The 23,593-nt window shown below is 36.9% G+C and overlaps 2 protein-coding genes across 2 annotated transcripts in view; both read left to right on the plus strand.

Annotated features, from left to right (window-relative positions):
* Positions 1-365: 365 nt before the first annotated feature.
* Positions 366-12,721, plus strand: LOC140146635 (histamine N-methyltransferase B-like). Its single transcript, XM_072168506.1, has 4 exons — positions 366-632; positions 3,943-4,178; positions 8,190-8,519; positions 10,276-12,721. The coding sequence occupies exons 2-4, from the start codon at positions 3,956-3,958 to the stop codon at positions 10,623-10,625; spliced, it is 903 nt and encodes a 300-aa protein (XP_072024607.1). The 5' UTR covers positions 366-632; positions 3,943-3,955; the 3' UTR covers positions 10,626-12,721.
* Positions 12,722-16,943: 4,222 nt separating this feature from the next.
* The window catches only part of LOC140146639 (protein phosphatase 1 regulatory inhibitor subunit 16B-like), a 120,375-nt gene continuing 113,725 nt past the window's right edge, over positions 16,944-23,593 (plus strand). The window contains 2 exon segments of the mRNA XM_072168511.1: positions 16,944-17,074; positions 22,627-23,276. Coding sequence (XP_072024612.1) covers positions 23,024-23,276 — 253 coding nt within the window. The 5' untranslated portion in view covers positions 16,944-17,074; positions 22,627-23,023.

Here is a 23,593-nt window from a genome sequence, read left to right on the forward strand (position 1 = left end):
AAAAGAGGGGAAAATGGCCTCCTCCTTTCCTCGAGCAGTGTGGTTATAAAAGACCGAAAACTATTTCATTAACAGTGCTAATTTTACAAAATTAATAACAAACAACATCAAAAAAACAAAAAAAACTAATAATAGGCTATAACTAAGTTGTTGTTAAAAGTTGAGTTAGAAAGAGAAAATAAAATGCAAATTGACAAAATCGCAAGATCAGTATTAAAATAAAATTTTCAATGTGATCAATTTTTTGATACCAAGCCTCTAAATTCAGCATAGCAACGATTGACGCTCTAATTCTGTTGATGCTTAGCAACGTCGTTTTTCCCCGCTTTTCACGTGGTGCCTTCAGCAGTATTTTTTTCAGTGGTTTTCCAGAGATGTTGAGGTCAGGACTGGTGGGTATACCGGACTGGAATCTGTGGTGACACTGTACAGCATGGTCAGAACCAGTGGTCAGAACAGTGTATAGTATGGTCAGAGCTCGCGCTGCCTCAAAACAACACATGTACACAAAATAACATGCACGAATATTGAATATAGTGACCGCATTTCGAATTCGGTTTAGTGAAATTGTAGCGAAAAGTGACCTGATACCAAAATTGGAGGTTATAGTAGACTCGATATAAACGATTTCGGTAAGAATGATTTTAATATTGTGAAATAAAGTAAATAGCTGTAGATTCCTGGTGCATGGTGTAGAATAATATCTGAAGTTTAATAACTGCCTATGTGTATTACTGATTAATTATCTTTGTAAAATCTCTAGTATTTATATGAAAAGAGGCGAGTAAAGAAGTGATCATCTTCTTCAAAACTAGACTATTATTACTAAATGATCCATGAGTCTTCTAAATATTGGTAAAGTGGAGCATTAAAACAGCAGGTCTTTGCATTTATTGTTGTGTGTACTACACCCAGCGATAGCGTAGACGTGGACCGGACTGGTACACTGACCATTAACAATAAAATGTATGGATGGAAAACAAGTTCAAATGCGGGGTCAATAACCCTAACGCCATTTTACGGCATACCTGCAGCACGGGGCCAGGGCCTCACTTGTATTTCAAGTTAGACATAATAATCATTCGCGTATACAAAAAAAGGTTTTCCATTATAGGGAAACCAAAACAGTAAAACTTTTATCTTAAATTTATTTAAATTATGTTCTCTGTTTACAATTTAGGGCAGCAGGTAGGATAAGGTGCCTCTGTGAAAATAAAACTCCCCAGCAAACACAAAACGTTTTCGACATCATTCGCAAAAGGTTATAAAAGGTTGTCAGAAAACGTTTAAATGTCGGGTTATATAAAGGGTACGTTAATGGTATAAAACGTTTTCATTCTCTTAAGAAACATTTTTTGATAATCTACTGCTCAGCAAACACAAATGTTTTACAGAAAACGTTTAAATGTCGGGTTATATAAAGGGTATAAAAACGGTTTAATAACATTCCAAAAATATTCTTGAAAACTTGATACAAAACATTCTAAACAGAATGTTATTTTGGGGTTGAAAAAATGTTTGCCCAATATATTTTCAATAACGTTTTAACAATGTTTTCGTGACCTTTATATAACCCGACATTTAAATGTTATTCAAAGGTTTTGAAAAAAAACATATAGAACATTTCTGTGTTTGCTGGGATCAAATATTTTAACATAATGTTATTTAATTATTGACACAATATTTGTCAAAAATGTTTGCAAATATAGTTTACAATAACATTTTTTTTTTTTTTTTATAAATATTGTTGTATTGTGTTTTCATACATTTGGTTTTAAAACGTTTTCATATTCTTTATATAACCCGACATTTTAATGTTATTAAAATGTTTTTACCTAAACCAAAAGCCAAAATATAACTTATTTAAAACGTTTTTGTGTTTGCTGGGTCCGTGCAGTGAGAATTAAAGATCCGTGCTCAAAATATTCCTGTAGGCCTAGGCCTAGTAGCCAACTCAAAGTTTTAACCCGACCCGACAAATGCAAATTAAAGATGTTCCTGTACAAAGTAATGACTGATGGCGACAGAAAATCCTTAAAAAGGTATAAGCCCGGGGTATGCCCTATATATATAGGCCTAGTTTTGATAATGTGGTACTTCCCTGGTCAAACATTCATTTGCGGAAAAAATCAAGCAAACGCCTCTCGCATTTTCTCACCATTTGGTTATAAACAGTGTGTCTTTATAAAGTACTTAACTTTCAACACTAAGATATTTAGTTCATAAACATGTCAAAATATATACCCAAATATTTTGGTGTGTTTATCATTTTAGTGTTTAGGAGCGTGTTGAAAGTGTTTAATTTAGTATTTACCTCTTATAGGTTCTACCATACCTATGTAAAAGTCTTGTAAACACGCTCTTAAAAACTAAATGATAAACACATATCAAAATATTTGGGTATATATTTTGACATGTTTATGAACTAAACATCATGCATGGTCTTTAAAGTTAAGGGGTACTACACCCTCGATAAATTTGTGTCAATTTTGCATTTTCTCAAAACTTGTAACACACTAGTAACAAATTAAGTTATGTATATTATAGGGGCAAGGAATCCAGTTACTACACTGGAATTTCAGTGACTCAAGACAAGCGGTTTGTTATTTATGATAAGAAATAAGGTACCGCTAAGATGTACCTCATTTCCTATCATATATACTGAACTGCTTGTCTTGAGTCACTGAAATTTCAGTGAAGTAATTGGGTTCCTTGCCCCAATAATATACATAACTTTTGTTACCAGTGTGTTATTATTTTTTGAGAAAAATGCAAACAAACATATTCACAAATTTACCACATTGGTGTAGTACCCCCTTAAGTACTTATAAAGATCATACACACTGTTTATGAACTAAAATGTCTATGTTATATTATACATAAACATTTTAGTTCATAAACAGTGCGTCTGATCTTTTCTAATAAAATTTGTATGCAACTTTGCCCAATTTTATATAATTTGCCGATGGACCTTTGCATCACATAAGTTGCGTTTTTTTACAAATTTTTAAACATAATACCGTTAAGGGTAGACGAGGTATTGTTGGTCGAAGCAACCTAAAAATCGATTTTCATTATCTAGATCAATATATTATTGAAAATTAACACCTTGATGTTTTGCAAAAGTTCATTCTACAAATCGTATACTCTGCAAACTTGCTTAATTTATTATTGTTAATTAGTTATGTACGTTTTACAAAAGTGTTGTTGTTTCAGTCCTCTTCACAACGTAACTCAAGAACCGCAGCACCTATCAAAGTATATCTGTGATATTTTAATTCTTCTACACGCTCGCTATGAATTGAGCAATGCAATTTTTGCCAAAGCTCACTACCATTCGTAAGATGCTGTGAACTACCAAATCACAACAGTTTAAAATAATTAATGAATCAGGTGTGTACTGTGTAGGCCTACTTTCATTGAGCTGTAGCTAAATATAAAATACCCTTCATTGCACACATGACTTTGCATTATATAGGAAACGTGCAATATTTTAACTCTGACATTTCAGGGTATAAATGAATTATCGATCATTAATTAATTTATTAATATACTAAATAATTTATTTAATAATTTATTTATACTCTAGAAGTCTATTCTTTAGTTGAAGTAAAATGCTGCAAGAAATTAATATTTTGCTGAATATTATAAAATATTAAAATGATAATTGTTCATGTTAGGCTACTATATATAATAAGGCAATACAAGCTTGGCATACATGTATAATTGAATAAGTTAACACATGTGGCATGTTTCGTAGGCTTGCTGATTATTGTTTTTAAAAGAGAACCCTGGATCCGCTTCTGATGCTCGTCAAAAAATTCTCAATTCCACTAGCATTGTTCTCCCTGGTATAAATGTTAACCAGTCCCTAATAGTGAGTTATATTACGTTACATTACCCTTTGAAAATAATGTTGTTTTCACATTTTCTTTCCAATAGCCTTTATCCCACAATGGCATCAATGAGCACACAGGATAAAGGTGACCTCAAAAGTATCTTCCACGACCCAGATCATTACATCAAATCATTCAGAGTTTATGCTCAGGCGTCGGCGAAATTCCAAGTTTTGGCAAATTGGGGCGAGAATGTGTTTAGTGAAGTAGTGGCGGAGAAACTACAAGTAAATATAGCAGATGGCGAAGCGTTTAGAGCGCTTGGTGTCGGAGTTGGCTCAGGTATGGATTGAAAATTATTGTTGCACTTCTAAATAAATGGAGGCTTTTGGAGCTTAAATATTGCAGTATGAAAGTATGTGATGTGTATACTGTTATCATATCTAGGGCTAGCTTCCGTAAGGATGTTAATATAGGCCTATATCTGGGCGCGAACCTGTCAGCAGTCGCAAAAAGATGATAGTTTCATGCTGTTATATGCCCACAGTGGTTAATGCCTAGATATGCCTTGTCATTCAAAAAAATTATAATGAAAGAACACCACGGTCTGATATAACAATATCAAGACCACGTACACCTGATCTAATATACAGTAAGCCAAAGAATTAAGGTACCAGTTGTGTTTACCCCTGTATATCCCAAATAAAGACAAATATGTCAAAATTAAAACAAGCAGTCAATACCTGTACTCTTTAGCTCGGATTTAAGACCTTATGTGTTGAAATTGGTTGAGAATTAAAGAAACGGTGATCTAAAACCTAATGAAGAAACGAAATGAAAAGTTGCACTTTTGTGTTCTAACTAATCAGTGAAAGCACGATGCTAGTATAGTTTTAACGTGGAAGCGCGGCGCTAGTTCTCTTGTTCACGAACGCTTTGTGTACAAATCAATAGGGCATGCAATGAAGGAAACTGCAACTTTTACATTGGTATCTTCCTTGGGTTTTGGGATCGCCGTGTCTTTATTTCTTGAACAATTTCAACGAATGAGGTCTTAAATTCGAGCTAAAAGATGCAGCTATTGGCTGCCGGTTCCGATTATGACATATCTGTCTTTGTTTAGGATATACAGGAGGTGAACATAACCGGTACCTTAATTTTTTGGCTTACTGTAGTTATATATTCAGTAGATGTCAACATCATTATGATCATATCAGTTATATTTACCAGATATCAACAGCATGACCACCTGATAATGTTGACGAAAATGCAAAAACAACCATTTAAAGGCAATAATAATCAAACACTAATTTGCTGGGAATGGATTTGACATCAAGCTATCTTTTACGCATTATACATAGTAACCAAATTAAAATCTGACATGAGCTATCTTCAGTAGATAGCAACATTAACACGAGCTGATTTGAGCTGTCTTCAGTAGATAGCAACATTAACACCATCTGACATGAGCTATCTTGAGTAGATAGCAACATTAACACGATATGATATGAGCTATCTTCAGTAGATAACACATTAACACCATCTGATATGAGCTATCTTCAGTAGATAGCAATTGTTAAGACATCTGATATGAGCTATCTTCAGTAGATAGCAACATTAACACATGATGATATGAGCTATCTTAATGAGATAACAACATTAACCCCATCTGAAATGGGCTATATTCAGTAGATAGCAACATTAACACATCTGATATGAGTCATCTTCAGTAGATAGCAACATTAACACCATCTGATAAGAGCTATCTTCAGTAGATAACAACATTAACACCATCTGATATGAGCTATCTTCAGTAGATAGCAACATTAACACCATATGACATGAGCTATCTTGAGTAGATAGCAACATTAACACCATATGATATGAGCTATCTTCAGTAGATAACAACATTAACACCATCTGATATGAGCTATCTTCAGTAGATAGCAACATTAACATCATCTGATATGAGCTATCTTCAGTAGATAGCAACATTAACACATCTGATATGAGCTATCTTCAGCAGATAGCAACATTAACACCATCTGATATGAGCTATCTTCAGTAGATAGCAACATTAACACATCTGATATGAGTTATCTTCAGTAGATAGCAACATTAACACCATGTGACATGGGCTATCTTCAGTAGATAGCAACATTAACACATCTGATATGAGCTATCTTCAGTAGATAGCAACATTAACACCATATGACATGAGCTATCTTGAGTAGATAGCAACATTAACACCATATGATATGAGCTATCTTCAGTAGATAACAACATTAACACCATCTGATATGAGCTATCTTCAGTAGATAACAACATTAACACCATCAGATATGAGCTATCTTCAGTAGATAGCAACATTAACACCATCTGATATGAGCTATCTTCAGTAGATAGCAACATTAACACCATCTGATATGAGCTATCTTCAGCAGATAGCAACATTAACACCATCTGATATGAGCTATCTTCAGTAGATAGATAGTAACATTAACACCATCTGATATGAGCTATCTTCAGTAGATAACATCATCTGATATGAGCTATCTTCAGTAGATAGCAACATTAACACATCTGATATGAGCTATCTTCAGTAGATGGCAACATTATACCACCTGATATGAGCTATTTTCAGTAGATAGCAACATTAACACCATCTGATATGAGTTATCTTCAGTAGATAGCAACATTAACACCATCTGATATGAGCTATCTTCACTAGATAGTAACATTAACACCATCTGATATGAGCTATCATCAGTAGATAGCAACATTAACACCATCTGATATGAGCTATCTTCAATAGATAGCAACATTAACACACCTGATATGAGCTATCTTCAGTAGATAGAAACGTTAACACCATCTGATATGAGCAATCTACAGTAGATAGCAACATTAACACTATCTGATATGAGCTATCTTCAGTAGATAGCAACATTAACACTATCTTATATGAGCTATCTTCAGTAGATAGCAACATTAACACATCTGATATGAGCTATCTTCAGTAGATAGCAACATTAATACCATCTGACATGGGCTATCTTCAGTAGATAGCAACATTAACACCATCTGATAAGAGCTATCTTCAGTAGATAACAACATTAACACCATCTGATATGAGCTATCTTCAGTAGATAGCAACATTAACACATCTGATATGAGCTATCTTCAGTAGATAGCAACATTAACACATCTGATATGAGCTATCTTCAGTAGATAGCAACATTAACCCCATCTGATATGAGCTATCTTCAGTAGATAGCAACATTAACACCATCTGATAAGAGCTATCATCAGTAGATAAAAACATTAACACCATCTGATATGAGCTATCTTCAGTAGATAGCAACATTAACACATCTGATATGAGCTATCTTCAGTAGATAGCAACATTAACACATCTGATATGAGCTATCTTCAGTAGATTGCAACATTATACCACCTGATATGAGCTATTTTCAGTAGATAGCAACATTAACACCATCTGATATGAGCTATCTTCAGTAGATAGCAACATTAACACCATCTGATATGAGCTATCTTCACTAGATAGTAACATTAACACCATCTGATATGAGCTATCATCAGTAGATAAAAACATTAACACCATCTGATATGAGCTATCTTCAGTAGATAGCAACATTAACACCATCTTATATGAGCTATCTTCAGTAGATAGCAACATTAACACATCTGATATGAGCTATCTTCAGTAGATAGCAACATTAATACCATCTGACATGGGCTATCTTCAGTAGATAGCAACATTAACACCATCTGATAAGAGCTATCTTCAGTAGATAACAACATTAACATCATCTGATATGAGCTATCTTCAGTAGATAGCAACATTATACCATCTGATATGAGCTTTCTTCAGTAGATAGCAACATTATACCATGATATGAGCTATCTTCAGTAGATAGCAACATTAACACGATCTGATATGAGCTATCTTCAGTAGATAGCAACATTAATACCATCTGACATGGGCTATCTTCAGTAGATAGCAACATTAACAACATTAACACCATCTGATAAGAGCTATGTTCAGTATATAACAACATTAACATCATCTGATATGAGCTATCTTCAGTAGATAGCAACATTAACCCCATCTGATATGAGCTATCTTCAGTAGATAGCAACATTAACACGATCTGATATGAGCTATCTTCAGTAGATAGCAACATTAACACTATTTGATTTGAGCTATCTTCAGTAGATAACAACATTATATAGTACCATCTGATATGAACTATCTTCGGTAGATAGCAACATTTACACCATCTGATATGGTTAAAATATTTTAACATCTTGTCCTACTTTATTCAACAGGTGAAATGGATACCAAAATGATGTGTAAACTTCGCAACCGTTACCCGCTCATCTCAAACATCGCCGTCGAGCCCGCAGCAGGACAAATTAAACTCTACCAAAACCTAGCAACCAAGATGGCCGTCAAACTCAATGGAATCACCACAGACTGGCGAAAACAGGGTTTAGACGAATTCCGTAGGGCGAAAGTTGAAAGTGGCGACACAACGAAATATCACTTCATCAGTTCAATACATTCTCTGTATTATGTCGACGATATGGAGGATACAGTGAAGTGGTTGTATGAGCAACTGGAGGATGGAGGAATGATGCTGATTATTACCGTCTCAGGTAAATCAAGATGGCTGATTAAGGTCAGCAGGGTCATACTGCAGTTACTGTCCGTTTTCCTATACACAATACACAGTGCTCTCACCATTGACGCGTGACCTCTACAAATGATGTACGCTGGAAGAATGGGCACTTGCCTAGTTAACATCACTGTGTGAAAAATAACCAGCAAATATTTTAGCTATTCTCCAAACTTCTAGCAAATATATTTCTCTAACATGACCTAAAATTACAGCTACGTTAGATGTTCAGAAATAGTCGCACTTTTGTAAAATATGAGTGAGGGCAAGGCATAGCTAGCCAACTCCCCGTGTTAATTGAATGGAGATTTGACCGAAAATATTGGTATCGGACCGCTCACTTCTGAAGGATGCCACAAAAAAACGGTACAAGCTACATTTTAACTATTCTAAATAGGTTCTAGAAAATATAGTTTTGTAACATGTCCTAAATTTTTAGCTAATTTAGATGTTTGCAGAGGGTCGCACTTTTGTGTTTTAGGAAGGATATGTAAACGACAGATAACACCAAAAATATGAAGAAATTATTTCCAAACCGTGTTAAGTCAACAATCATTATGTTGCTCATTTTCAAGAATGCTGGTTTACAAAAAGCACGCCATTGTTTCATTTCGTAAACAAAGCCACACATACCATTGTTTCCTTTCGTTTCCTTTATAATCGGTTACCCAACTGAAGCTATGAATACCAGCTTTATTGCGATATCGCACATGAAAACAGACACTTGTGCACAACCAGAGAAGATCCGATTTAATCAGTTGAGCTGTTTCAATGAGTGTTATCTTGGTTTAATAGCTTTTAATGGGGTTAAGTCCTGCAAAGGTCGAGATGAATTCTACTGTAGACATGACTGCATCATGTGAGAGTTCATATAGGCAATGTCGGGTCGAGTGGTTACAACAACTCAGATATTGGCGGACTCCAGTCAGAGGGTTCGTGAAGGTGCAAAGTCTCCACATTTTGTTGATGCTATTTGTTAATTTAGCACGAGATTACGGTGTGAGCAACTATATGATTAAAGTTGTGATTGATTAAATCATGTCAACAAGAACAACTTGCTTTTGGTTAGATGTTATCCCTCACCGACATTGCGACTATGCAAGGTTTAGCCGGTTTCACCAATGTAAAGTTCTTGCACTCCTGATCTTCAGCGCACTGGACACCATAAACAACACCACTTATGCCGCCCTTAGGCTGCTCTTCCTAGATCCTTTGGGTGCGCTAGCGACTGCCGCAGGGCATTAGTTGGCTTAAAGTGATTAAAGATTTCTGGTGATTTAATATTCAACGTGTCAAGTGAATAATCTCTCGGACATGTTGTATAAAACTAGCTACTGTTGTTTGAGAATGAGATACAACTTTTATCAAATTTTGCCCAACTTTTTGCAAACATTAAAAAAGGGGGGAAAAGCGCAGTGCACATCCACAAGCCTCAGCACACGTTAGTAATTCGCTGAAAATTATTATGTGGTTCAAGACAAAATATACAAATCATTTGGCATCATGGAATGTCAGCTACAGGGTGTCCCAAAAAAAAAGAGGCCCGTCATTGCGCCCTCTTATAAGAGGGCGTAATGAGGGGCCTCTTTTTTTTTTTTAGGGGGGGGGGGGCACCCTGTATAAGAAGCCGCGCACATATCACAGACATGATCAGCTCACCGAGTTCTTGTCGTACGGGCAAATTCAATGTAAACATCACTGTCTAAGTTAACTTATATATTACCAATTCTTTTCAGATGACAGCGGATTTTGGCGCCTATGGAATCGCTATAAATTCTTCGAAGACCAACTCTTACGTTTCCTCAACTCCGAACACATTCGCGAGGCATTCTCCAAGCAAAAGATTCCATTCATAAACTACAGGCAGAAATCTCGAGTAGACATCACCGACTCTTTTGAAGAAGGGAATGTAGACGGGCAGCTGAAGGTAGATTTTCTCGCGCACGTTGTGGATTTCCACAGTACCGCGAGTCCAGCATTACAACAAGAACTGCTGGAGTATCTCGGCGGGCCTGAGTGTTCTGAACGTAGAGATGGCGAAGTGTTATTCGACAACGATTGGGACGCGGTAATTGTAACAAAGTAGCTCATAAGCTATAATGAACTTATTCATAGCATAACATGAATACTCATAGCAACGGTATAGACGAATCCAACGAGCCAAGTCATGGTCAGGATTTGGTCGGCCATTATTGGGTCCCCGCATGCACCAAACTGGTGTTGTGAGTGCCCATTTGGGTGGGTTAAACCCGCTTAAAATTCGATGTTAGATTCCTTTGTGTTGTAAACTGTCATCATTCTTTTGTCTACGTGTAACACGGGTGATAGAATGCAGGTTAAAATACCCTCCAAGGCCGCATCATTTCACATTTTAGGTGAGATAGAGCCGACGGGGACCCAGCTAATGGCTGCCATTGAGGTGTAGGCATGCGTGAAATTGGATTAGTCTATAGGGTAGGTCTATTTCTGGCATTTCGGCAACATCTGTCGGTAGGCCTACTACACTAGTAGTACAAAGCTATTCATAGTTGCTTCTTGGAGTCAAGAAAAATACAACGTTATAACGTAAAAAGTGCCTTTTGTTTTAAAATGAGCAGCTTATTTATTAAAGCCTTAGTGTACGATTTCCATCAAATTTTGATTTTGTTATTCTTTATCCAAAATGTTGAAATAATATCAGTAATAACTGACGAGAAGGGTTGCTGTCCATTTTAGGTTGAAATAACAAGGTAAAGTGAAAGAAACCCCACTGGTTATTTTGTCCATTTAACACGCAGTTCTATGGGAGGACATAAAGTCATAATTTTTAAATTATGATAATATGTCGAACTTTGCTCTGTTGACCTACAAAGACAACAAATTTGGCCGATTCCATTTAGGTGGAAGTTGGGACATGTGTAAACATTACAAATGTGCAAAAAAATCAGGTTTGAAAAAAATGAACCAATTTCATATTATAAGATCGTACATTATGGCTTTAACAAACATAAAACGTTTTACAAAACGTTTAATGTCGGACATAAAGGATAGGCCTATATAAAGGGTGTACCCTAAAACGGTTTTGAAAACTTGCTGCATAATATTCTAATATAGACCTACCTAGGCCTAATTACTTACGAGTTGACAAAATATTTTGAAAAAATTGTGTGAGCAAAAATAATAACGTTTTAACAACATTTTAAAACTACTAATGGGTTTTTCTTTTCAAATAAAACGTTTTAAATTTGTTTCATGACCTTTTTATAACCCGGCATTTAAATATTATTAAAACCTTTTAACCAAAACCAAAACGGGTTTAAGCCTAAAACGTTTTAAAAACATGTTTGTGTTTGATTATTAATAGGCATATAGAGGTTATCCGTGTTCTGGAAGCTGCATATATCCTATCAGCGACTGCTATACCTTGTTTAGGACTTTCAAAAGAAGTACCTGCATATGCAACCATGACTGTTTCAAAATAGCCCGCAGGTAACTCCGAGGTCGTGCATTGAATTGGTTTGAATGAGGAATACTACGGGCACCAGCGCCTTTTGTTCGAAGTCACGCATGAGTAAAGTGGATAACCTCTATAGGTTTATTCATAAGGTATAGAGATGTGTTTATAAAATATAAAAAAGTTAATTTTTGTGCGCGTGTAGTTTACTACCTCAATATATGGGCATAAATGTGACCCAACACTACCAAAATGAGGCGGATATTGGGCTATTCCAAAAAATAGATACACACCCCCTATAGAGGAGATCGGATTTCCATATTTTTGTCCAGTGGAGATTGTTAGAAATGCAAACTTTTAAAGTGTCCAAAGGCGAAAAAATCCAGCAGAAAAATAGTTCAAAATCGGAAATCCTCAATTCGAGAACTCATTTCTAACAATTCCGTGATTTTTCATTCATTATCTACATTTCCAAGTTCCATTCGTTTTCACAAAGCAAATTTGGAAATCCAGACATTTATTTTATTGAAAAGTTACTCCTCTATAGGGGGTGTGCACTTATAATCTGGCATAGCCCATTGACAGATACATGTTATGCATGAATGGTGTAAAATACCATTGTTTTGCGAAAACTCGTATTTTGTCTTGTGTATTTTGTCTAAATTGTCTTGGTCTGGACGAGATTTACAAATTATAAATAAGTAGACGAAATAAAACCATGTTCATGGGCTCGACCGGTCCAAATTTTACATTGTGTGGATTTTCTTGCATTAAGGGCTGGGGTATGAACGTTTGGACAGTATTTATTGTGGGACATTAGAGCACATCAGACATATCGAATTGCATTCTGAATACGAAGAATGTCATTCTGATATCAAATAATTTTTAATTTTTGAAATTCGCAATATAATACACATTTTATGGCAAATCATTAAAAATTGATTATTATTTTTGATACTTAACAGTACTCGAAGTAAACTTTATAAATCTGATGATTTATACTTAACGTGTAGGCCCCTATGTAGGTGGGATGAAAAGCCGACGATCAATTGAAAATTTTGACCTTTCGTATTGAAGATATGGATTTTCCCCCAAAACACCAAAAAAAATTAGGTCTTTTTGGGAAAAAAATCCATATCTTCAATATGAAAGGTCAAAATTTTCAATTGATCGTCGGCTTTTCCTACATACACTTTAAGAATATATCATTAGATTTATAAAATTTACTTCGAGGACTGTTATATAGGCCTATCAAAATTTGAAAAATATCAAATTTTTATAATTTGTCATAAAATTTGTATTATATCGTGATTTTCAAAAATGAAAATTATTTGATATCAGAAAGACATTCTTCGTATTCAGAATGCAATTCGATACGTCTGAGGTGATCTCATGTCCCACAAAAAATACTGTCGAAACGTCATAAACGCTCATTCCAGATCCCTTAAAGCGTCGCCTGAGTATAATTTTATTTAATCATGCCACAATATACTGCCGAACATGCAGCTATATCATGGTAACCGAAGATTACAGCAAATCGCTTAATCTGGGTCCTAAGCCAAAAACCTGAAAGTAGCGTTCGCACAATGTTTTATAGTGTTGTCTGTATCCCCGGGGCACTTCAATTTGAAATGGATATAGGTGTAGGGCTGGCGCTTTCGTACTAAGGGGCATTCGGTGAGAGCAACATGTAAAAAATATGGGGTCATTGGGTGAGAGCATGATTTTTGGCATTCGGTGAGAGCAAAATGTAAAAAATATGGGGTCATTGGGTGAGAACATGCCTTTTTTTTAAATGGAATCTTTGGGTGAGAACCAAAACAGCGCCACAAAAACCTCGAAAATCGAATTTCTAGTTCTAAATGGCTTCAAATTTCTTTATTTTTCAAAATAAGTAACAAAATCAGTGATAAATGAAAGTTGCTGTTCAAATTGAACTTGTAAGGGTCTTTGGGTGACAGATCAAATGGAAAAATAGGGGTCTTCGGGTGACAGAGCGCGGAGCGAGCATGTGTTCGTAAAAAATATGGGGTCTTTGGGTGACAGCGATGCTGAAAAAGGGGGTCTTAACAGCCCTACATATGCGTCACCTCCAAAGTTGGAGTGCCCCCCCCCCCGGGTCTGTATCTCTGAGACCTACTGATTCAGAAACTGGATGGTGCCACCCTGGCACCCATGCGCATTTTGAAATAAATGGCCCCAAAATGACCCAATAGGGTTATACAGGGGTCAAAATTGAAAGTGTTCAAGTATATCAAATTATTCGTCTTCGCCCAAGAATCACAATATGTAATTTTCTCAATACAGCTCAATAGGACCTTTGGTTTAGAAGTTATGTGCCGCAACAGGTAAAGGGTCAATTTCTAGTTTGCATAGGGGTAAAAAATTAAAGTTATTCTGATTTTCATGAAAGTTGAAGCAAATTGTTTGTCTATCAAAAGGAAGTGAGAAACAATAGTTTACAATGATGAGTTACGGAGATATTGCATATAATAGGTCAATAATCTCAATAGGATTATTAGGATCAAAATGGCAACCTATATGGTGTTTGGCCTTTGTTATCGTCTATCTTAGTAACTATAGATAGTGCAAATTATTATGTTTCTGAATTCCTTTCGGTAGACGAACAATTTGCTTGTGCAACTTTCACAAAAAAACAGAATAAGTTTAATTTTTGACCCCTAAGAAACTGGGAATTACTCTTGACCAGTTGCGGCACATAACTTCTGAACCATATGTTGTATTGAGCTGTATTGAGAAAAAAATACATATTTGCGATCCTGGGCCTAGATGAATAATTTGATAGGGTGGCACCCGCTAGATTCTGAATCGGTATTTAGCTGGTATTTTGGACGTCCATGGTGTCAGAGATACAGAAAACACAATCAAACATTGTGCGGATTCAACTTTCAGGTTTTTGGCTTAGGCTCCATGTTAAATATCAACGATTTGCTATTCCCACCGGGTTCACCATGGTTGAAGCCCGGGTTGAAGGTGTAACTTTTGAGTAATTATGGTACATCGATAGGGGCAGGGATCTACCATTGGGCCAAATGGACCCGGGCCCAGGGCCACAAAAATTTGGGGCCCCAAACTTGCCCTGCGCATCCGAAAAACACCCATGCTTCGCGCGCACTAGCCTTTTATGTAGCACTTTTTTATGTTCATTTTTGGTTAAAATAATCTGAAATCGAATTTTTTTTCTCGAGCTTCACGCTCATATTAATTGTAAAATCTGAACAATATATGCGAGGCTCGTCTTCATCAATTCCTCCGCCGCCACTGTCGATAGTATACGTAAACCAAAACCTGGCAACTTGACGTGCTTGAGTGCGCAATCTGCACATACCTTCCTCACTCCAAATTTTGGCCTGGCCCAGGGCCCCCCAAAAGGTTAATCCGGCCCTAGGGTTGAGTTTTCAGTGAAGACCAATGCGTCAAATTGAGTGTATTTGAGCAAAAGTGCCCTTAAGAGCAAACTATTTGGGCAAACTGGTATGCATGGGTTGCAACATCAAAAAGTATAGGTACAGAGGAAGTCAGAAAGTCTGCGTAGTATAGGCCTACATCACCGAACAAAAGTTTCGAAGACTCCCCGCCCCCCCGGTTGAATTCCTAAACACCAGACTTGTACCGAGCAGAGCCGAGTCCGAACCAGGCCGGCCGGAATCATTTTGTGTTCCCGGGCTCGAGTCAAAGTCAATGATAATTCCAAACACATCAAAAAGCCTGGATTCGAGTCCGAATCTACATCTCTTAACACTTGAAATCATTAACCATGCATGTTATAAACCCATGATGTTAACTCTAGTCAAAAAAAAAACCCTAATGAAAAATGTTTATCATCAGCGTGAATTGACTTTCATAAAGGACACTCAGCAAGGATTTAAATAAACGAATTTTTCAATTGTCTCTCTCGGGATTTTACACATAATGGCCCCATGTCACAGGGGAAAGTGCCCATGGTTGTCAAAAATGATTAAGTTTCTAAAACTAAAACTTTCTTAAAATTGCGTCAAGTTATTCAGTTTTATAACTTGCTTAACATTTTCTCAATTCCGGTTAATAGTGAGAAGTCGAGGACATGGTTTCAAATATTTTTTACCGACTCCTATAAAGTTTCACTATTTCTAACAAAGGAAGTCTGGTTTTTGACTACACTCTATAATTTGACACTATTATTTTTTTCTGAATAGAATCCCTATTATTCGTTTTGATGAGATATATTGTTCATTTAGATTAGAATGTGTCAATTTTGTTTTAAATGACAAGACAATCTTATCAAATTTGAGGAGTTTCTTGTCATTTTGATGAGAAAATCCGATTCATTTTGAAGAGAAATCGGAGCGATTGCCGAACAGGGTGCAACTCTACTAGTCTTATTACAAGACTGCCCTACCCCAACCCTAAACCCTAACCCTAAACTTGTTTGAAGAGAAATCTGTTATGTTCCCCCTCTATTAGTCATACTTGTCAAATTTGAATAAATTCTATTCATTTGTGAGGAGTTCATTTTTGGAGTGTAGGCAGTTTGTAAATTTTTGTAGTCGGAAAAGTAGCATCACTGCAGTCAGTGACATTCCATTCGTTGGTTGGTTGGTTAATTGGTTGGTTCATTCAACCATTCATTCAATCATTTATTCAATCATTCATTTCTATTTTCTTATAAATGTTCCACAAGTTAGAGTAGTTAGAATTTATTATAAAATAATAATATAATTTTTTTCAATTCAGTTTTGACTGAATACCACACCTGTCCCCCTTTCTATAAAAAACAATCAATTAACGCCCTCAATATTTTGTAGCAATCCTAAAATGATAACCTCATCCCCAAGGTACATTTCACAGTAACAACAGTGTTCATGGTTAAGCACACAGTAAGCTAACATTAGACTAACCGGACCACCAAATAAAAGCTGCCACCTGTTAAAATTATTCCTGCGAACGGAAGACAGGTGATCGATCGCCGATTGTCGCCCATGTATACACTGTATGTGACACACTGTGTTGTGTCTATACCGGGAAGTGAATATGCGGAAATAAAACCAGGATACCAGCCAACCTGGATTTAGGAAGTAGCTAGAAATGTTGTGAGCTTTATGGTAATGTCGTATTGGTATAAATATTTTTGATTTGTGTTTTATGATTATGTGCAGGGATATAAAGGGGTGTGTGTAAAAATAATGGTTTGTATGTACCGTGTACATGGTGTATACAGGTACAGGTGCAGGTGTTGGTGATGGTATGTTTGATCGTGTACAGTATGCGACAGAGCCATGATGACAGCACTGATGCCAACAGGTGGATCCAGGGGTTTGTATCATTGTATGATATGGTGCAAGTGATGATTTTGAATAGATGCATACGGATCATGAAGCCGAGGAAAGAGGATTATTAGCTCGTTCACGTAGCGTTTTCGTTGTTGCCTGGCGATCGGAGTGTTATCGTCAGAGCACCTCGGACTAGAGGATTATCTGCCCGGCACGTGCACCCCAACTCAACACAAAAATTGACAACCATGAGACTGAGAGTTACCAAATAGCGCGGAAAAGGGGTCATTTTTTTACCAGCAGCGTCGCTAGCGAGGACCACGAAATTGGGAAAATAGGGGGTATTTAATTTGTACAGTCCGCGAAATTTGACAGTGAAATCAGCAAAATAGGGGATATTTAATTTGCACTGTCCACAAAATTTGGGGGTACTTGGGAAAATCCGGTAATTTTATGTCAATATTTAGTGTCACTGAAAAGGGGTGTTTGAAATTCTAGTCATTGAAAAGGGGTGTTGGAAATTCTAGTCATTGAAAACCACAAAAAGGGATTGATTTTGGCCAAATTTTGTCCACGATTTTGCATGAAAAAGGGGGGTAAATTTGATGAAAAATCATTGCAAAGGGGGTCTTTAAAAGATTTGGTACCGTAACTCTCATGGTTGCCAACTTTTGTGTTGAGTTGGGGGCTGGGTTTATCTGTAGGCACATGGTCATGGCAAAATCCATGCATCCATGTTGTTTTTTAAAGGGAATATTTTTATTTTTTGAAGTGTATTTCCCGGGTGTTTCTCGGGTGTATTTCAGGGCAGGGCCTGGATTTCGACATGAATTACAGAATCTATTCTCGTCGTAATGATTCTTGTAAGATTCGTTTGCGAGAATCAACTTCTCTCATTGAATCGTACAGTAAGTAAGGGGCTGTGCAATAATTATTAGCCCCCTCGGGGGGATAAAATTTCCAAACGGCTTGCCAAAAATCGCTTGCCCCCTCGGCCCACCAAAAAATCTTTGCCCCCTTGCACATGCCAAATTTTGGGATCCCAATTTGAAATCCTTAAGGGGGTACTACACCCCTGCCCAATTTTGTGCCTATTTTTGCATTTTTCTCACAAATTATAGCGCATTGGTGACAAGTAAGATATAGGGGCAAGGACTACAACTACTGCACTGGAAATTTTTTTTCAACACAGACAGCAGTTGTGGAGTTACAGTCAAAAATGAGGGAAAACCAATATTTGATCAATAAATCAATAACTACTTGCCTTGAGTTGCTGAATTTTCAGTACAGTAGCCCGGTGGGTTCACTTTGTATTTAAAGGTAGGACGTATGACCGTTCCAGGATTTGAAAATGACCCCTATTTCACGGGGAATCGAGGACATTTACAGCAACTTTCCCCCCTATTTTGCACGAAATCAAGGACAATTTGCCCCAAATACCTCCCCTATTTTTATCATTTTGAGGATGCATTTTCATTTCACCCCCTTATCACGAGGAATCAAAGACATTTTTCCTAAATAAATACCCCTATTTTTACCATTTCAAGGACGCTTTTGAATTTTCACCCTATTTCACGGGGAAATGAGGACAATAACGAAAACTATAGGGGTAAAACGCGGACGAAAGTCCTAGAAATACACCCTATTTTTCATGTCAAGGACAATTTTGCTCCAAAACACCCCTAATTTGGACAATCATGAACAATTTTGTCCTCGAAAATTCCGCGACATTTCTTGAAAAGTACCCCTAATTGGAACCATCATGCGTACACATTGTCAGTGAAGACTGAACCCACCGGGTACAGTAGCTGTAGTCATTGCCCCTATAATATGTACATATCTTACTTGTCACCAACAATGCGCTATAATTTTTGAGAAAAATGCAAAAATAGGCACAAAATTGACCAAGGGTGTAGTACCCCCTTAAATGGTCTATACTCTATACAGTATGTACAGGACATATGTTGCAAGCGCAGCGAGCAGGAAAATTTGCATATAAGCGTTTCCGTACGGTTTTCCTAAGCCTTTTTTAGAGCATTTTATTTAAAAGGAAAATGTTACAATATAGGGCTTCTAACATGGAGTTCTGTGGAGGACCTAATTTGTGAATTATGGTATGACAATGTTAGAATTCCTCTATTTACCTGACAAACACAAGGAATTTGGCTGATTCCATGAAAAGGAGTACATGTATGTATGTTGCGTAAACAAATACCGTATTTCGTCAAATAAACGCCCGGGGGGGGGGGGGCATTTATTCAAGGTCAATTTTAGAACAATAAGTCTCGTTAAAATCATTAGGTAAACTTAAAACTCGCGCTAAAATGACGAACTTTTCGCCAATTATTGACGCTATTATCGACCATGTGGGCAACTTGGTATAAGCTTACTACACAAGATAGCATGGAAATATCGACATTTTTGAAACATCTTGGTTGAAAAAAGTGGTGGGGGCGTTTATTTGAGGGGGGGCGACTATTTGACGAAATACGGTATAAGTCAAAAGGTCAGCAAAAAATATTAACCAATTTCATAGATTCTACATTTTGGCTAAGGTACATTCATGATTAATTGATCTAGGAGTACCTTTTTGCTCTAATTTGCTTGTTTACGAAACAAATCATGTGCGTACACTAGTGATTGATCTTCAAAATGACTTGTTTTGCCATTAGATTTTAGAACTCTGTAATGTAATCATTTTTTTTAAATTACCGTAAAGTTAAATCCAAATTGAATTCACAAATTGAACTGTGTTTATAAATTATACAGGTTTGCTATCACCATCAATTAATGGACTGTACCGTATATTTAACTCAATTTATGTTTAAATTATATATAAAAACAAAATCTGATTGAATTAAAATATACAATTTACATGTGTGCGAGAATAATCAGTGGAATCTCATCAATTTTGTGTATTTTAATACAATATATTTTTTTAAAACAAAATTCAACTAATCTACACAAGGCTGTTATCGTTGCCATGACGATCTCTTTCTTACATTGGGCTATTCCAGATGAAATCCATACACCCCTATGGAATATATCCAAGGCTTAATCTATCATGGGAGTGTGAATTCAAATGGGGTTACCTGTAACTCCATTTGAAATCTACACCCCCTGTGTAGGAGATTAAGGTCATGTCTTCCATAGTGGGTGTATAGATTTCAAATGGAATGGCACATTATGTCTTTGGAAATGAGGATGTCGCAATCCCCCCTCCCTGAATTTTCTATACTAGAACATATAGCCAAGGGGGCGGATAAAGGGGATGTTGGCCATCCTGATTTTAAAGATTTTTGTGCCTGTTTTGTACTTTCAATTCATTTTTTTTACAATTTTCGTCAAAATTTCCCCCCTTGCCCACCTTTTCCCCCTGACCATCTTGGGCCAAGGGCAGTGTTCGATTTACCTGGATTAGCGTAGCAAAATGCTACTCACAATTTTGTAATTGCTACTCAAATCTGAAAGTGAGTAGCATTTTTTTCTTTACTTAAAAATATACGAAAACTGATCACTGGCCACTGACTTGAACTGAAAATGGAACATTCAGGATTAGCATGTTGCAAAATGCTACTCACAATTTTGGAATTGCTACTCAAATCTGAAAGTGAGTAGCATTCTTTGCTACACAAAAAAATATACGAAAATCGATCACTGGCCAAGGGTTGCCATCCCATTTGGGCTGAGGTTTGCCCTCCCACTCTTATGGGCCGAGGTTTGCCCTCACCCTCTTGGGCTGAGGTTCGCCCTCACCCTCTTGAGCCGAGGTTTGTACTCACCCTCTTGGGCCGAGGTTCGCCCTCACCCTTTTGCAATTGGGCCGAGGTTTGCCCTCACCCTCTTGGGCCGAGGTTCACCCTCATCCTCTTGTGCCGAGTTTCACCCTCACCATCTTGGGCGGAGGGTCACCCTCGCCCTCTGATGTGGGGGTTTACATGAACATATAAATCTGGTTTATCCCATCGGTACACAAGGGTTAACGTACCGTTAAAATTTTAGATATATTTTTTTAAAGTACTCTGTCTTCAAGGAGGGATTCACCCCCTTTGACCCCCACAAGGGACCACACTGAGGGTTTCACTCCAGGCCCCCTTTTCTGCTGTAAGGGGCCTACTTTTAAGTTAAAATCATTCCAACTGGCCATGACCAGACACTGTTACGAGTGTCGTGTATGTGGAGGGTGGAGACTGCTCCGATTTGTACAGACTTGCCGATTTTACTGGTAAATTTTGATCAAACGAATGAAGCCAAGCCAAACTTGGTGTTGTGTTGAAAAATGTGAAATATTTCATGTATGAGTAACATGAAAGAATAAAACTTACATATATCGAGAAAGTGCAAATTAAACACATAAATTTATGTATTTTTCCATTCCACTCACCGTTCTTGCTTTTGGAATGGAACAATCCATCTTTCACCTTGTGATTTTATTTTGACCTTCACAAATACAGATACATTTGTACATGTATGTATAGTTACTATACAGTACACCTCATAATCTTTAGCTTTCACCCAATTCAAGTCATATGTGACGTGTCATGTCAAAATCAGACACTTTTGGGCAGGTTATAAATTTTGAGGTTTTTACATATACATATAGAGATATTTTGCTCCATAACGCCATTTTCCCCAATGAAATCGGACATTCCTAAGCGAAGATAATGAGTTCGTAAGTTATGGTAATATAAAATTGGAAATTGAGATATCGGCCTTTAAAAATATTATTGACAATGTTGAGAGTAGGAATTACCTTGAAAAATGTCTCAAAAATACAAGATGCCAGTTATATTCCGGTCTGAAACTATCAGACAATATTTTTAACATTAATAACATCACAAATTCAAGCAACAAACCCAAATTGTGAAAAAAATCACCCGGGCAGATTTTTGGCTATTTCTCCATTTACGATCCTGCCCACAAATCACATATGATTGTTCATTACATGTATAAGTCACTGTAACAGGGGGAAGAAATACCCCTAGGGTGGTGTCAAATGAATGAGAAAAAAAAGGAATACAATAAAACAAACTTGGGGTTTGTAGACCTAATAGTTTTATAGAACTTTAGTTATAAGAAATATCATAAAATTTGGGTCCCTATTTTTAGGGTTACTGATTTCTCCAATGCTTAAATACGTTGAACACTGATTGATTGGCGCGAGGTTCATAATTGGTGCATATACACCAAATGCGTATCTTGTGAACTTTAGTTTCACCCAATTCAAGTCATATGATCCTTCATTACATGTATAAGTCACTGTAGCAGGGGGAAGAAATTAAAAACATCCTGATTTTGTTCCAGTTCTGTGTAATAGTATAATGCCTGTGTCATAATTAATCAGCAACTCTCACTTTGTATTGTTGTTTTGATTCTCTCGGCAGCTCCATTCCTAGATAACCCCCTGTGACAGGATGAGTGTTGCGTTCCCATGGGAACCATACATGTTACTTGGCGACACTTTACAACCAAAACAGGATGTCTATTACACACCCCTGCACTGGATTCTACCATGTTGGTGAGGTCAAAGGTCATATGAGTTAAGCTTCCTGAGGAAGTTTCAGCCAGGAAACCACCCTGATAAAGTTATTGTAAGCTCACAGTTAGTCGTGGTGGTGTTGGAACAACTACGTGGAAGTGCAGGACGTACAACATTACTGCTGCTCGGACTCCGCGAGCAGACGTCCCCCAATCGTTGTGGAATTATACACTCACTAAATGGTGTGATTAGGAGATTTTGAACAACCACTTTGGGAATTTATATCGTTGAAAATACCAAATATGGCGGATCACGTGGAGCTTGTTACCGAAATGCCACTGCTGGAGAAGATGAGCGTGCAAGAGCGTTTGAAACATGCTCGTAAGCGACGCTCGCAGCAGTTGAAGAGATATGCTCAGTATGAGAAAGATCAGAGCAAAAAGTTGAAAAAGGGACTGTCGACCAAAAGCAGCGATGGCCGTAAAAAGAGACGAATACAATTTGCGATGAATATACAACTATTAGAAGCAGCAGCAAGAGGAGATTTAGATGAAGGTAAGATATTAGTTTTTGCCCTCCAAAGAAAAATGTGATATCTGTAAAGCAAAATCTATCAGATACTACCTTTAAGGGGGTACTACACCCCTGGCCAATTTTGTGCCTATTTTTGCATTTTTCTCAAAAATTATAGTGCATTGGTGACAAGTAAGATATGTATATTATGGGGGCAAGGACTACAACTACTGCACTGAAAATTCAGCAACTCAAGGCAAATAGTTATTGATCTATTGATCAAATAGTGGTTTTCCCTCATTTTTGACTGTAACTCCACAACTGTTGTCTGTGTTGAAATAAAATTTCCAGTGCAGTAG

This window comes from Amphiura filiformis, chromosome 2 (genome assembly GCF_039555335.1).
Source record: "Amphiura filiformis chromosome 2, Afil_fr2py, whole genome shotgun sequence".
In the NCBI taxonomy this organism is placed as follows: domain Eukaryota; kingdom Metazoa; phylum Echinodermata; class Ophiuroidea; order Amphilepidida; family Amphiuridae; genus Amphiura; species Amphiura filiformis.

Bases quoted from the DNA above. Each gene is read 5' to 3' on its own strand.
- LOC140146635 (XM_072168506.1), top strand. From the start codon at position 3,956: ATGGCATCAATGAGCACACAGGATAAAGGTGACCTCAAAAGTATCTTC. The intron at 4,179-8,189 runs GTATGGATTGAA...TTTATTCAACAG, and splicing joins TGGTGTCGGAGTTGGCTCAG to GTGAAATGGATACCAAAATG. The intron at 8,520-10,275 runs GTAAATCAAGAT...AATTCTTTTCAG, and splicing joins GCTGATTATTACCGTCTCAG to ATGACAGCGGATTTTGGCGC.